This window comes from Sinocyclocheilus rhinocerous, unplaced genomic scaffold, assembly GCF_001515625.1.
Source record: "Sinocyclocheilus rhinocerous isolate Xijiao unplaced genomic scaffold, SAMN03320098_v1.1 scaffold1043, whole genome shotgun sequence".
Taxonomy (NCBI): domain Eukaryota; kingdom Metazoa; phylum Chordata; class Actinopteri; order Cypriniformes; family Cyprinidae; genus Sinocyclocheilus; species Sinocyclocheilus rhinocerous.
Window position 1 is genome coordinate 2,048,738 of NW_015642610.1, and position 17,140 is coordinate 2,065,877.

The following is a 17,140-nucleotide window of genomic DNA, read 5'->3' on the forward strand; positions in this document are numbered from 1 at the left end:
AGCAGCAAAATCACCGGATGTCCGTCACAAAATTCTGAACGGTTCCCTTCAAGAATAAAGCCAGCTTTTCCTCCACACCATTCCTCTGTATAATGCAATGTTTAGCAACTGCACTGACAGCGTTTTATCATTTTTCACTCTTTATAAGTACAGGAGTGTGCACAGGTGCTTGTTTTTAGATGATAATATTATAAGAGTTTAGCAGCTTTTTTAACCTCCCTTACATTTGTTCAAAGGAAAGCTACATTTTCACCATCATTGCTCCAGTCTTTAGTTTCACATGATCCTTCAGAAATCATTCTAATATGCTGTTTTGTTGAGGAAACATTTCAGTTATTACCAATGCTTATTGCTCGCTTCCTCTTTTTATTCTATATATGTATAGCTTTCTTTAGTCGGAGGGCTGGGCAGTCATTTTGTAACCAGTTTCATTTAATGCCATCGAAAGGGCTTTTATACCGATTTGGTTCTGTAGGTTATTTCTTACTATGAACTTAAAGCAGCATTGCATGTACCGCTTGACGTTTTGCCGAGAGCTGCAGCTCGTTCATTGAGAAATTAGGCAGCGTTCGGTGGTGTTTGATTAGCCGGTCTCTGATGGGAGGAGTCGGGCTTGCCCACAGACTGAGTGAAAGGCAGGCTGGCAGGCGATGAAGATGGTGGATCCAGACGCATATCGGGTGGACCGTTAGCTCGCTGCAAACTGCAGTAAACGGAACAGGTGAGAGATGACACGCGAGTTCATTTTACGCGCTGTTATGTTATCATCGTTTGTCGCGGAAGCGGTTTGTTCAGTAAAACAGGAACAATGTAATGAAAAAAATAATTGTATTTCAATGAGATTCACTCAATGATGAGGTGCGTTCATAGTGATGATTGCTTTCCCTGCCGATGACAGGCTGAACAGTGTTTGTTTACATTAGAAAGGACGATGTTTCGTTGGCGTGGAAACTGCCGGTTACCAGATAAAATACAAAAGAAATGTGAGGGCCTAAACTGTTAAGTTTAGTATACTAGTTATCCAATACGAAATCCATGCCGTTTGCAGTGCATCAATCTCATCCTCATTAGAGGACATAAAAATGCCTACATCTAATTCAGTTTCTAACTTATGCTTGTGCATTATTGAGAGTGGTGGTAATTCTGATGTCTAGAATAACAGTGACTTGAATCCGTTTCTCCAAAAAGATTTATGGTTATGGTTACACCTGTAGGTGGCAACAAGTGAGTGTGGTATTAGAATGACTAAATTCTAAACTCAGTCGATTCGTTTCAAAACACCTGCTGCCTCTGGAGGCAGTATGAGGAGGTAGGAAGGAGACAAGGCACATCTGAATCCAATCATTGTGAAACATTCTTTCTAATTAGATACCTTCATCTGGGGTGCTTTCCCAAAAGCAACTATAGTTCCGTCGTTACCAATAGAGTTCAGCAGAACTTGTGACCATAGTTGGCTAACAGTGCTTTTGGGGAACACAATTTTTGAAGGCAGCATATGTATCCATCGCTGATTATGATATCCCACAATCCTGTGTGTTTGATTTCGTGATACCCCTTTCTCTGCTTATTACGAATGACTCTGATTAACAACTAAAATGAACAACATTCCAGCTAACAATTTTTGCTCTGGGAATGTTCGTTTTTGGTTTACAAAAAAGAACCTACAGAAAAAAATAGAAACGTTAGGTTCCCAAAAATAACCAAATGAGAACCCTATGCTAACATTAGGGGAATGTTCTGTGTTTGCTGGGATGTCAACTCTGGTTCAGTCAGCCATCCGTACCTCTTTCATGAACAAGATGTTTTGTTGAGTTTAGTTCACAAAGGAGATGATTCGTTTTTTTTTTTAAATTTACAACACCAACTCTTGTTTGATCAATATAGAATGCATATGGTTCAAAATAATGGAACAAATATGGCAAAACATTCATTCAACTACCATATTTAAATTTTGACAGAAACGAAAACGAGGCAGTGAGGAAGAGAAGTGCAGTCCATTCATCCCAGATAGCACATGTATGTCTGCAAGATGTCTGTTAAAGATCGCTTCATCTGGAAAGCATCTGCTGTGTACAAACATCTGATAAACGTCTTTAAGATCTCAGTTTTACATACATTTGAAAATCATAAATATCTTAGACATTTTCTAAACGTCTAATTGACATCTGATAGGAAACGTCATATTGCAGATGAGCAAACACTAAAAAATACGTCTTGCAGATGTAAATGCAGACGTCAAATAGACGTCTCCATGATGTAAGTGTGATCAGGGATGGCAACATTGTTCAGCTCACAAAATTTCTTTCCAAAAAGCTTTCAGTAGACAAAAACTCCATAAAATAGTTTTGAAAGTTGTGAATTGGCAAAGATTAGATGATCTAGGACCGTTATACAGCGCGTTCCATGGTAAAGACTGCCTCTTTTTCATTAGGCTAGCCCAGGGGTAGGCAAGTTCGGTCCTAGAGAGCCGCAGTCCTGCAGAGTTCAGCTCCAACCCTGTCGTTATTACGACTTGTCAACTCGTAAGTACAGGAGGACTTGAACGCAGCATAAGTATGAGATGTAAAACATACGGCATATAAACATACACATTTTTTTTTTCGTTCGGATCGATTGAGGTGTTTAGGCTAGGCTACATGAAGGCTATTCAGTCCGGTTGAGCCATCAGTCCGATTATAAACTGAATACTGTATTTTGGTGCATGTAAACATAGCTTCTGAATACACCGGTTTACGAAAAGCATGCCAATAATTAGTGTGTGTTTATGTAGGAGTGTGAAAATCAATTAGCCTCACCTTAAAGCTGCTGGACACAGATTTCACGTAATCTCCGTTACGGAGGTTGAAGTGCCACAATTGATGATTGTAAACGCACTCCCTTCTCTCTCTGTGGTCCACAGAGGTTCGGCGTTTTTGCAAAATAGTGCTCTGCTATTGAATGGCGCCCTCGGAATACGCTTGCGCTGTAGGCATTACCAACCTGCTTTCCTGCCAAATACATGCCCTAGATGCAGACTCACTGCGCGGCGTCGGATGCTGTGCAGGTGGGGGAGCAAAACACTCGCGTGAAAACTGATTAAGAAGAAGGCGAAATGACAAGGACAGGTCTTGCAGTTGCAAGAAAAGCCTTCGTTAGACCTCGTCGCAGATATTCTTATGTTATAAGCCACATCCATCCTCAATATCACACCTTTACTCTCTCCGAGTGATGCTGCTGCTGCTGTCTATGCAGGTAGGGCTGCGAAAACACGCAGTTTACGCATTGCATTGATGTTTTGATTGGTAGGGAGTATTTTCAACTAAACTTTTATAATGCTTGTGTTGATATGACAGATTAGTTTACTTTTAATAGTTTTAAGGAAAAATATGTCGTGGTTTATGTCGCAGTACGCTGCTTTTAAGGACGTCAGTGATCCAGGGAGTAGGTAACAGTAACGACCCGCCCTTTGCAAATATATAATAGCGAATTGGGCAAAAAGTAATTAATGTTGCTCAGCGATAAATGTTTGTGTATTGCTTCGTTTTGAAGATGGGAGTGTTCTCAGAAGACACTAAAGCCTTCTCACGTATCAAGCCATGACTGAGCAAATCACAAAATAACAGCAATAACATCAGAGGGGAGATTTGACATCTGTGCTTTAGCATTGGTGTCTTAAGCAGGTGAAAATGGTCATTTTTGTGTGATTTAACTATGATTGTCTGTGTGATTGTGTTCTGTACAGTCAAATTTGCGGAGCACTGTTCTACTGAGGTATTTACACATATATTGATTTTTGGACATGGTACTATGGTGCTATTTTGTAAATAATATCATGGTCATCTTGGAAGCACCTTGGAGTATCATAAAAATCACATAGTATCAAAACTATGTGATATTTATGATAAAAAAATCAAGTGTTATTTATTTATTTATTTATTTTTGATATTTTACCATGGCATGCCAAATATTTCAGTAAACACTTAAATACCATTGTGTATATCAAAGTACCATGTTACCGCCACAGTACTTCTGATATTTTTTATACTTCTGATATACCTGGCACATAATACCGGGTATTTAAGTTCCTGTATTTCCAGAATTGCTCATGTATTTTCAGGCTGAATAGTCAAGTCACAAGTCACACAGATTGTTTCAAAACAGCTTCACAGTAATAAAAAGAAAAATATCTGTTAATTTAGAAAAACTTAGTTCAGTAACTGTGTCAATGTTGTAAAGTTGTAATTGTATTGTATCAATTATGAAATAAATTAAATGTAGCTAAAAAAGCAGCTCTGCGGAAGACAATAGTGTCATTATTCAGCTTGATTCAGTGTCGATTAAATTCAGTTCAGTTACAGTGTCAATGTTGCAAAAGTTCATCAATTTTAACTTCAAAAGCAGCACTACAGAAGACAGCAGTGTCATTATCCAGCTCAATTTATTTCAGGTTTTTGTTCTCATCTGATAGTATCAGTAGAGTCAGATTGATAATATTTTATGAATATTAATTGTCTTTTAAGCCCCAATTGGAGAAGAAAAACAAACCTTGGGAGAAACAAGGCTCAGTCGGGGCACCAGTTCTCCTCTGGGACCATTTTTTTATTGGCATCTATGGTTCCATGAGGAAGCTTTAACATCTACAGAATCTTTCCATTGCACAAAAAGGTTCTTAATAGTGGAAAAGGTTTTTTTAGATTATTAAAATATTCCTTTGAGAACCGTTCGCTTTAAGGTTCTTTGGGGAAGACAAAATTGTTCTTCTGTGGCATCACTGTGAAACCACCCCTTTGGAACCTTTATTTTAAGAGTGTAGTGTGAGAAGTGTGTCAGGGACCGCTCAGATTATAATCAAATACTGCAGACTGCAGATTTTTCACATTACAAATTCATTGCTCATGATTATTATAGATTATTAAAGGTATTGATTATTGTATATATGTGTATAGATTTAGATTTTTAAACATACATATTTATGGCAAACTGCTCTGTAAGCAGAATTTGAATTTAATTAGAGTTTCACTTGATTACTCAGCCAAACATGAATCAATAAATTGATCTAGAAAATGGGTAAATGGATAAAAAGTGCAATTATCATTTATCTCAGCTAAAGACAAAAGAAATGATATATATATATATATATGAATGACCCGGGACCACAAAACCAGTCATAAGGGTCAATTTTTTTAAATTGAGATTTATACATCATCTGTAAGCTGAATAAATAAGCTTTCCATTGATGTGTGGTTTATTAGGATAGGGCAACATTTGGCCGAGATACAACTATTTGAAAATCTGGAATCTGAGGGTGCAAAAAAAATCATAATACTGAGAAAATCACCTTTAAAGTTGTCCAAAGGATTCACAAAAAATATGTTTTTAAGAATTCAGAGACATTATTATAGATGCTGTTTTGTGTCAGTTGTCGGTAAAGTGCAGAAATGCAATAGTAGCCAGAATCGAAGGAAGGGTGTGGTTAATTTCTCAACTTCAAACTATAAGACAATTCTGACAAGACTGTTACTGTTACAAATAGCTAAGGAGACAAGTAGTGGAGATGTCATGTTTCCCTTTTCATAGTCATGTTTGCCTGTCAGTCTGTGTACCTCATCAGTGTTTATCTGCATACTGTAATGCACTAAGATGTGTAGTAACTTATCTGTGTATAGCTCATGGTGACTGTTTTTAGAAGACAGACATTTTAGAGGTTATTTGCTATAGACCCATCCAAGCACACATGGATATTTGTCACCGCACACAGAGAAGAGATCAAAGGTGATCCTAAACTGAATTTCCCTAGAGGCACTCACTGATTATTATTATTGTTTTTTTTTTTCTGGCTGTTGCTGGCCATGTTTTTAAATAAGCTCTTGTTTGTGAGCTGAGTGAAGCCTCCGGTCCCAGTTGTAGGTTTTTCTAGGCAAATGAGTGGACAAGCTGAAATGGGAAATGGGCTCTCTGACCTGCAGTATTATGGGTTTACTCTGATTACTGCTCTCTCTGTATGGACATCTCGCTCTTTCTAGCTGGCTTCCTAGGGGTTTTCCTGTATGTTATATTTCCTTAAAAAAAAATCACAAATTTCCTATTGAAAAAAAAAGTTGGGGCAGGGAATATTAAAAAATATGTTTCTCCTACCTGTTGTCTTATGCTTTATTAACATTAAGCATGCTAATTGCTGTTACAATTCACATTATAAAGAGCACTTTACTGTATGGCATTTATATGCCCATGACTAGGAGATGATATTAAATAGAAGAGAGACATTTTAAATTATAAAATATATATTTGCTAAAAATTGATTTTATTTATTTTTTTTGGCTTTTAGCACTATAGAATATTTATGACCTCAAAGTTTACAGATAAAATAAAAAGCCACACTCTCTAAAACCCCGGTTTTGATTTAATGTGATATTTAAGTTCAACCTTTTGTTCTATTAATGTATTAAATAAAACTTAAGAAATAGGTATATATATATATATATATAATAGTAGTCTTATTTAATGCATATTTATAAATCATTCACAATCACATATTCATCCAAATAATGGATAGCCCATTTTGTGCAGTCAGGTTGTTTAGTGAAATAAAGCAAATCCTACCGGTTTTTAAACAGTAAATTTAAAGAGCTGAGGCTCTATGGGATGCAGTTGGCTCCAGGGTTTGGGATTGTATTAATTTTTAAGCAGCGTGTGTTGAGTTTTGTTTGGTGGCTTCATATGAAATCTTGAAAGTGAAGCAGATGCACTTCACAAATACTGGGAGTCCGATGTGGCCTTGGGCCAGTTTTCCTCATGTATTATTTGTTTTGTGTGGCTTTTCAAGTCAGCAAATTTCTGACACTACATTCAGAGAAATTATTAAAGATTTTTGGTCAAAGATTTTCCATCAGTATTCAGGGCCAAGACAGAGGAACTCCAATGTAGTGTCTGAATTGTATTAAATAAATGCAATTTGAATATCAACGAGGACAGAACGATAGTTATGGTTGTGATGAAGATCTCGAGGCATGGATGGAATATTTTATCCATTCATTTCCAAAGATTTCTAATAGAAGCTGTAGACCAGAGTTTTATTCATTCAAACCATGTCAACATGCACACCTTTATTACCGGAGGTCACGTCCTTATATCAACACAGTTAATGTTTTCACACACCTATATTATCAATAGTCATATTCAGACCGTTACTGAGTGGAGTTTAACGACGACTATTCATTTACATGGCAGCATCGAAAGTGACTGAGTGAATTATAGGCATTCAGAAACGTTACAACTAATTGAGTGCTTTGACGTGATTTAAATGTGAGTGTAAAAGTAGGTTAGCTGATACATAACATGCAGTGTGTGGAGGACAGAGCAGTGGACAGACTGTCGTAATGGAAGATGAAGTTTATGGGAGATCTTAGTTATTGAAGAGTGTTGAAGGCTAATGGCCTGGATGGAAGTTTTCAGTTTTCCATCTTGTGATTACTTTAATTGCAAGAGTTAAAAGCTTTTTCTCATCAAGCCAAAACATTCTTTACACTTGTTTTGCACCATCTGGCAGTGGTTTGTTTGTTCCCTTTGTTGTTTATCAAGGAGTTATTAACTTATGGAGGCTGCTGTAAAAGAGCTTTGGCCATAATTAGATTCAAATTTACTTGCATAGAATTATAATGAATGTTCTATAAGGCAGTAAAAGGTACTGCAGCAAAATTAATAGAAAGAGCCAGACTGAAAGTGGCTGTTCTTAATTATAGGCTGATTTAACAATCTAGACTTGTTCTTTAAGCCTGGCAAAATTTTTAGAAGTTGTAATAAATTTTTAGAAATCTGCAGGAAGGAATGACTAGGTCATGTTTCTAGTATGAATACATTTTAATAGACGTAATCCTCTGAGCTGTGATGCTGGTGAGAAAGCAAAGCTGACAGAATATTAATGCAGGAACAACTGACAACAGAGACTTTAACTGACCGTGTATAATAGGCTTTTCTAAATTACTTCATTAATAATCATTAATATCACAGTCTCTAGAATTTTAGCAAAGCTGGTTTTGTGATGTTAACATGTTGTCAGACTCTATGGGGTAGGTTGTCACAATGGAAACCTGATAGTTATTGATACTGATTTAAAAAAAATAAGTAATACAGGGTTTCTGTGCCTTAAAAGGTTTTAATTCGCCCTTAAAAAGGTCTTAAATCAGAGCAGAAAGAGGCGCTCACTTTTTGCATTGCAAAAAGTGAATTTCTTTCTCTATATCTTTGCTTTCCAATATAAATATCTGAACACCTGAAATGAAGATACATTTACTTGACATGCAAATATTAAAAAGTCTTGAAAAATAAATATCTGTCAAATGGGTATCGAAACTTGTTTTCCCTTTGAATTAAGTTTAGTTTCCTGAGTCCATTGGCAGATATTTGTTCTTGTTGTAATCATAAACTCATTTAATCAATTACACAGAAAACAAGACTTTGCTTTTAAATTGGCTTTATATTTTCAGCAAAAATTATTCAGTAAAACGATTATGAAACAGTTGATGAAACAAAAATGGAAAAAGTAATGTAGAAATATGAACTTATTATTTTGGCCTGCAGATAATGTAATGTATGAATACAATTATTTTTAAAGCCTCCAAGAGAAATTGGTATTATTATATCCTCTTTTTCATATCCTTTATTAAATAGTTGACATATTATTTAAATGTATCTTATTGTGGTTTTAATTTGTTCACCTGTTAACCTGAGAGTTATTACAAAAATATAATGATATATATATAAAATGTATATGAAGTATATTTTTATTTGGATGAAAATGTCCGATTTGAACTAGATGTTTGAAGTCAAAACAGAAAACCAATGTGAGAAAAGAAGCATTGTGTAATTTACTGAGATATAGACCTTCCACATGTGAAAACTTGCTCCACTCTTGCATACGTAATCTAATGCATTGTAAATATCCAGTCCTACTCTTGCAGTACTTGTAGACATAATATATCTTCCAATTTCGTTCTCATGTAAATGTAATGCTAATTTGTTTTTCTTAATTGCAGTGTTTTGACTTAACTGTTTAATTAGCTCTTGAGTTTCAATATTTGATGTCTTATGCTTTGATCTTATGCTTTTGATTACTAAGAAAGGATGCAAATGATAGATAGCGGCTAGTGAATGATCATAAACTGTCTGACAGTGATATTATTACATTTTTAGCAGTGCAGCATTCACACTGCATATTATAAAGCTATAATCCCTGTGGGAGGACAGGTGTCCTGGTTTATTTTAGGTAAAAAAATTATTTCGGCTTCACTTTCTCTCTCTCACTGTCTCTCTGTCAGCTAATGGCTGATGGGGAGAGAGCAGACACTGACAATCACTATGTGAATGATCTATTTGCTGCTCTCTTTGATTGTACATTTGGCGCATTTTCTGGTTGTCATTCTCATCTCATGAGAAAATTACTCAGATGTTTGGCAAACTGATCTCAGTTTAGGCCGGCTGACAGACACATTGTTGTATATATTTTGTCCAAGACCTATAAAAGCCTTGAGATTAACAGTATTGGATTGTGTGAATTACACAAAAGATGGGGCTTTCCTTTGTTGTGATGCTGCACGGCCTCTCCAAGTTCTCACGATCCACACTTCATTGTCTCAGCATCGAGCATGAAGCTACGGCTAGGGTGTGTGTGTCGGTTTGTGTATAAAGCCTGCTGTGTTACTTGAAGGTCGCTCCACATGAGAGCTGCTCTGTCTGGGATTCAGAGCCCATACTCAGTAGATTTTGGGGATGTGTGGTGGTTAAACCAGCCTCTGGTAGAGATTAGCCCGGCGTAGACTTGTGCCGGTATTCGGTAATGCGTAGGGCTGGGTATCGTTCAAAACTTTTCGATATCGATACCGATACCTTGACTTCGATACCGGTTCCTGAACGATACTTTTTTCGATACCAATTTTATTAAATCAATTTTAACAAGATTACATTATCTAAAAAAAAAACTTTGGTTTTATTTTTCAGCTTGTTGATGTTTATACAAACTCAAAGACTCATCTCCTGAGCCACTGCACAAAGGAACAAAATGTAACCAACACAATAAATCAGTGCAAAATAGTTTTAATAAAGCTCAAATAGTCTTCAGTTTACACATCTGTTAGGCTACATTTACTCTAGTGTGTGTTCGTTTTAAAACGCATAGCTCAGACAGAATCATGATTTCTATTTATTTTCCACTGATTTACTGATGAGCATTAGCAGCTTCCAGCGCGGTCTGCTTGTGTTCTCTCTTCCATGATCGCTGCTCTGACTCGGAGGTAATAACATATTTAATTTCAGCAACATTACATGGCCACAACACATATTAGACGGCAGGTCCGGATTTACCTATTTTCGTGACGTAGAAAGATTTTTGGGCCCCCTTCCCTATTAATATAACAGACCTAATATTACCACCCAAGCAAACAAAAATATTTCTTAATCAGTGGAAACCAATACAGTGTTTTCTATCGGAATAAGCACTTGCGTTCAGTCAGCGTGAATGTAAGGCAGCTTAAAGCCGGGAGCCTTGAGACTATAACCCCTGCCGCTTCAAAACAAAACAAACATGTTCTGGAGCTTCGTTCAAGGAAAATCCTGCAAAAAGACTATTTAATGTTTGAGTAATAGGTGGGCCAATGACATGTAAGAGTAAAAGAAAGGAAAAATCTTTTAAACTTCTAGTTTAAAATGCATGCCGAGTTAGAAATGTACTCTTTGCATTCATGTTGGTTTCATATGGCTTTGAAAGATTTTCATCATTTTCAAGAAACACTTAAACTGAATGACTATAAATGTGTGGTGATACTGATTTGGTTAGATTAAAAAGAAATGGTGCGATGTTAGTGCAGTTCATTTGAGTAAGGTTGAAGTACGGTGCCACCCGAACCCTGATACGCACCAAACAAGTACTTCCAAACAAATTCTTGTGCACTTTGACTGAGGTGTGTGTTCACTTGGCAGGTTTGGTTTAATTAAAACAAACTCTGGTGTGATTGTGCTCTGTTAGTGCAGTTCATTTGAGTAAGTGTGAACGCTGCCACTCGGTTCTGATCGTTCTGACTCGGTTCAACAAATTCGGATGGGTTTTCAACAGAAATATGAAAGCAAGTCAGACCAAAGACATCTAAATGAACCAAGAACAGGACATGAAGTCACAAGATTCAACCCCAAACAGGATAGAATGATCAAGCATACCTGTTTTTTCTTGTCTTTTTACATTTGTGTACAACAGAGGGATTTCTGCTGCTGTTTTGACTCCTTTACCCATTTTATAAGCCCTTCATCAGTTATCAGCTGGTAAAAATACCACCATATTTGCACACATGGTTAGAGAGTCTGACTTGTAACCCGAAGGTTGCGGGTTCGAGTCTCTGGTCCGGCAGGAATTGTAGGTGGGGGGAGTGAATAACCAGCGCTTTCTTCCACCCTCAATACCACGACTGAGGTGAGACCCTTGAGCAAGGCACCGAACCCCCAACTGCTCCCCGGGAGCCCAGCAATATGGCTGCCCACTGCTCCAGGTGTGTGTTCACTACTGTGTATGTGCACTTGGATGGGTTAAATGCAGAGCACAAATTCCGAGTATGGGTCACCATACTTGGCCACATGTCACCACTTTCACTTTCATAATTTCGCAAAATATACGTCATAAAAGCAGTCCAATCAGGTTGTGGCTGTATATTTTTGCCTTTTGTTTTGTATCTTTAGGTTTGGTGATAAAATGACACTGTGAATACTAAATGACCCAGGCCTAAATGTACTTTCTTCTTTGGTTTGTATTTTCTTTTGCACCAAAAGAACTAAGAGAACCGTTACCGAACTATTGAAAGTGTTAACACACTAAGAATGTCATGTGGTTTAACCATCAAGTAAAAATTAATTACATATATTCCTTACGGCCTGAATACATGTAAGTATACACATCTTAACCATTAATAAAAAAAAAAAAGGTTATTATTATTTGATTGTTTTGTAAACATTCTTAAGTTTTTGGGGAGTCACACCACATGACATTTCACAACCTGACACAAAATCTTGTCTATTCATGAAATGTTTCAATGATCTAATATTTTAAGAGACTTGTTGACCTTGACACACATTCAGGAGGGTCTGCAGGGATCCTCTATATAATTTCCTGTTTTAAGTTCATTGGACCATATGGCCTTGTTGGTTGCACCACATGACTTCAAATATTTTTTGAAAATTAATAAGCAATGAAGCAGTTTAGTTTGTTTTTTTTCTCAGAAAAACTACTTTTTTGGTTTTCTTTTCAAACATTTATCCTAATTCTTTTACTGAGACATTTTTCTTCATTATGTTATCAGGACAGTTGTATCCATCAGACATTTTTGACATTATACCCCTAATAAATATGAAAATTAATTTTAATACAAAAAAATAAAGGCATGTTCATCACTGAAGAAGTATATTCAAGTAATAAAAATAAATTGAGTTTTGTTATATATTTTTATATATTCACTGATGAGATGTTGATTTGAGCATTGAATACACACATATATTGCTCTACAGGATGGGTATTTTGTTGTCTGTTCATTGTTAGAAATTTCACATGATAGCCCAGACTCCTGCACGAGTTGTCAGGTGATTTGTGCGCGCTGTGCTTTTAGCTTGTGGAAAGGTCATCTCTCTTCACCTGCAGCTCCAGAGGGAGTAATTACAGACTGATGTGACCACCCACATCTCTCTCGTCTCTAGCTCCTCTCTCGCCAAACACACCACAGAACTCATGCTCAGCTGAGACACATGGGTCCCTGCCCTTGTTTTATCGATTTTTATTCGACCAGTTTTTAAATTATACCAGTAACTTCTTTCACTCTGCTGCAGCTCTCTTCTGCAGAACAAAGAATTACTCTGAATCTCTGTAGTATAATTTTTTTAATAAATTAGCCAGATTTCTCTTATATGCAAGGGAGTTTGCATTGTCATAGTTTATTTTGTGCATGCTTAAAGGGATAGTTCACCCAAAAATGAAAATTCTGTCACTATTTATTCACCCTCATGTCATTCCAAGCCTGTTTGACATTCTTTCTTGAAGATGTTTTCATTTTGAACTGTTCCTTTAACATCATCTGATGATACTAATTGCACGTAATCTCACAAAAGTGACATAATCAGGTTGATCTGGAGTACAGTAAAGCTACTCTGTTGCATTAAGTCTTACAAAGCCAACAAGATAAAGCAGACTGGATGCGGGCTTGTCTTAAAGAGATATACAGGCATCGGTCTCTGTCTGCTTGTGTTATTGGAATGTGCAGGGATAGAAACAAGGAGAAATGGCAAAGGCCCTTCTAGATATTGTTGGATATGGTTAAAGATAGTGTGTGCTCCTCCTCTCATGTTAGACAATTTGATACAGTTGAACAAGCAAGAGAAAAGAGTGGTCTGACTTTCTCTCTCTGCCTACTGATAGACCTATTCATAGATGGTTTGAGTCTGAGACGACATGCCCACGGACTGCCCACAGTGCGTTCTCTGACAATCTAATGCATTTTCACACAAAACTGGAAAGTACTTTATCGATCTGCTCTAATCTAATTGGCTAACTTTTTCCACTTCCGGAAATAAAAGTATGCAGGTTTTTTTTATTTTTATGAAAATTTGTTAAATTACTCATCCTCAGGCCATCCAAGACGTAGTTGAGTTTGCTTCTAGATCAGAACTGATTTGTAAAAATTTAGCATTACATCACTTGCTCATCAGTGGATCCTCTGCAGTGATTGAGAGTCCAGACAGATGATAAAAACATGACAATAATCCACAAGAAATTCACATTACTCCAGTCCATCAGTTAACATCTTGTGAAGCAAAAATCAGCATGTTTGTAATAAACAAATCCATCATTAAGATGAACAGATCAAGCTCCATTTACAAGTGAAAACAAAACAGTCCTAAACAAATATGTCCGTGGATTTTGATGTGAGAGGACAACAGGGGATGGACTTTTTCACTGGAGGACGTGTTGTTATGGATTATTGTGGATTAGACTCGCAAGTACATCAGTTATAGGTGACAGAAAAAGACTGTAAAATTGCTACAGTAAACACCTGTTAATTGGTTGACTCTAAGTTACTGTACCATATACAGTGAAAAATAGCAAATGGTTTAACATTGCATATCATTTTCTGTTAAATACTGTGAAATTTATGATTTTTGCAAATATAGATGATAAATTATCATTTAATTTATGTTCAAAACAGTGAAAGGACATTCCCAGAAGCCCTTTTAATAGAACAGTCTTCCTGTTTAAGTTGGAGTTTTTGGCCAGATGAAGATACTATTTAAATCAGCCTTTTTGCTATATAGTCCAATATCTTGCTACTGTATGTAAGACAAATTCATAGAGTATACCCTGTCTAATAATGTTTTTATTCATTATTTAAAAATATTATTAGTAATTATCAAAAAGAAAAAGAAAAACAAGCTCCATCCAGTGACCTCACTTCCAGTGTCTTTTGTTGAACTATTGCATTTTCTTGACACATCATTTGGTCTCTGTTGAATGTGTGACTGTATTAAACATGCATATTAAGCCAAAGAAACCGAAACATCACTTTTAAACTGAGATTTTTTTCCATATATATATATATATATATATATATATATATATATATAGCCTACCTACACTTTATTAGTAGACTGTGTTGAATAATGTAGAGTCTCTCTCTTTACAAAGAAAACCTTCTAGATGATGATCCTGTGGATCAAATGCTCACAACAATTAGAATGTGGAAATACAGTCTGTTCACAAGTGTGAGAGGTGATAGTACTCCTAGCGAAACGACCAGCTCTCCCAAATCTCAGCTCATTACAGATAGTTGCATTTATATATGTCCACTATGAGGGGCCGTACAAACCATAATTCATTCTGGCACTCACACACTTACATTCTCCTTTCACATACATATATTTTTGCTTTCACACACTTACATTCTCCTATATTTCTACTCTCACACACATACATTCTCCATTCACATACATGCATTTCTACTCTCTCTCACACACACATACATTCTCCTTACACATACATAAATTTCTGCTTTCACACACGTACATTCTCTTTTTACATGCATACATTTCTACCTTTTTTTGGTATCCATTACTTCCTGTTTAAAGGGGTCATATGATGCTTTTTTAAAGATCATTATTTTGTGTATTTGGTGTAACAGAATATGTTGACATGCTTTAATGTTTAAAAAAAACACATTATTTTTCAAATACTGTACATTATTGTAGGTCCTCTATGCCCCGCAAGTCACTCTCAGACCAGGATATACATGTGCAAGACTTGCTCAACTCTTTTTTAGAGCAATTTTACAATGATGCTATTCAAAGTCATCCTGTTTTCTTTTCAAGTACATATTTTAAGTTTTTAATTTTAAAATATCATTATGTAACCTACGTGTTCTACAGATCTGTGTACAAGTGTTATGATACTGATTTTGATCGTATTGACAAGGCTCAACGCTAAAGACATTTTCTACTGGCCCGGTTTGGCCAGTGGTTTAAATTTTTTACTTGCCCTGGCAAAATTTTCACAGGCCTTGCCACAATCAATAAATAAGACTTATTGTTTTCATTGTTGACTGTAACATTGTATTATAATAAATGATAACCATTTTTGCACAAATAGGTACAATAGTTCAAAGATAAAACTGAAATGAACCATGGTTTTTCAGGTAGGTCTAACTCTATTCCAGCTAAGGATGCACTGATCAGGATTTTTCGTGACCAATTCCAATTGCCGATTTTTAAAAAAAAATTTTTACTATCAAATGAGCCGATTCCCATACTCGTTGCCAATTTATTTAGTTTTTATTACTTTTATTTATTTATTTTTACATTTATTAAATGTTTATTTTGCTCTGTTACTGGCCAAACTAACGCGATAGAGGCTATTTACACTTAGTGCAAATAGCAATAGATGCTATTTACACTAAGTGAAAATAGCAGTTTTTTTTGTGATATCATATGCTATTTACACTAAGTGCAAATAGCTATCGATTATATTTAGCCTATAGCCTACTATGTTAATATAGCAGGGTATTCTGCTAATTACTTATTGCAAATAGTGGCAATTATCTGCACCTCAGCATTGTAATACATTATAAAACAGTATGCAATAATAACTTATTGAGTGTAAATTTTCATTTTAATTCAAATTATTAAATGGATGCCACTATTGGGACAAATGCCCTCCCTACACCTACCATAACCCTACCCGATACTTTATTTCCTTCATTTTTATTAAAAATAAATGCTTTTCTGATGTTATTTGAAATTTGAAAAGGGAGAAAAAAAAGTTCGCCAAAAGGCAGATTCGAACCCATGTCGATCGCGTCAAAGGGAGTATGACACAAATGTTACCATTTGCGCCACTGAATCTGACGATTGGTAGCAGTCTTTTGTAATGATGACTAGCCCAATCACACGTTGGTGGGTGGAATTAGTGTAAGCCTCTGCCAACAAGGCGGGCTATTTGCACTTAGTGTAAATAGACACTCCGATTTTTTTTTTTATTCCCAACAGTTAAAGTTGCCCACAGAAAAAACAGGGGGTGCTGCTGCAGCACCCAGCACACCCACGTCCCGCGCCTATGCTGTCTGGTAACGTTACAGTATTTTCTCTGCTTGCGTGACTATTCTTTCCTCTTTGTGTCCGTCTTCAGTGCATCTGTCTTACAGATAATATATCATGATGATCATTACGTTTGTGTTATCAAGTTGCATCCTGTCAGGAATAACCTGACCGCGCTGTTTTTAACCTGGTCGTTTTTGATTTAAAAATCCATAGAAGCTTATAATACGTGTATCTGGCAACACGGCTGAGGCAGAGCCGCGTCCTCAATCACAACTCCCTCAAGGGACGAGACCATGTAACCTTTTCACGATGATAATATTTATTTATTTTTTAAGCCCACATAACTTGCTGAAATACTTCTGCGGCCGCCTCATCTACCTCAGCCATGCTGATCAGGATCAGGACCTGTCCCAATGACCCTGATCGTGCCTGACTTGCCTTCCGTTTCCATTATACGCCTTCCGTTTCCACTATACTCTCTCTCACACACACATACATTCTTCTCTTACATACACATATTTTCTTCAGACATACATACATTCTATATATATAT

General features: G+C 36.3%; 2 protein-coding genes across 3 annotated transcripts in view; both read left to right on the forward strand.

The window, feature by feature from the left end:
• Positions 1–219, forward strand: part of ptar1 (protein prenyltransferase alpha subunit repeat containing 1) — a 12,327-nt gene extending 12,108 nt beyond the window's left edge. Inside the window, exon 8 of the mRNA XM_016573357.1 lies at positions 3–219. Within this exon, the coding sequence (XP_016428843.1) occupies positions 3–58 (56 nt within the window). The 3' untranslated portion in view covers positions 59–219. The remainder of the gene's footprint in view (positions 1–2) is intronic.
• A 2,693-nt stretch (positions 220–2,912) lies between these two features.
• The window catches only part of LOC107756314 (amyloid beta A4 precursor protein-binding family A member 1-like), a 50,388-nt gene continuing 36,160 nt past the window's right edge, over positions 2,913–17,140 (forward strand). For both annotated transcript variants that reach the window (XM_016573359.1, XM_016573360.1), the window contains exon 1: positions 2,913–3,231. The gene's annotated coding sequence lies outside the window, so the exon portion shown is untranslated. The remainder of the gene's footprint in view (positions 3,232–17,140) is intronic.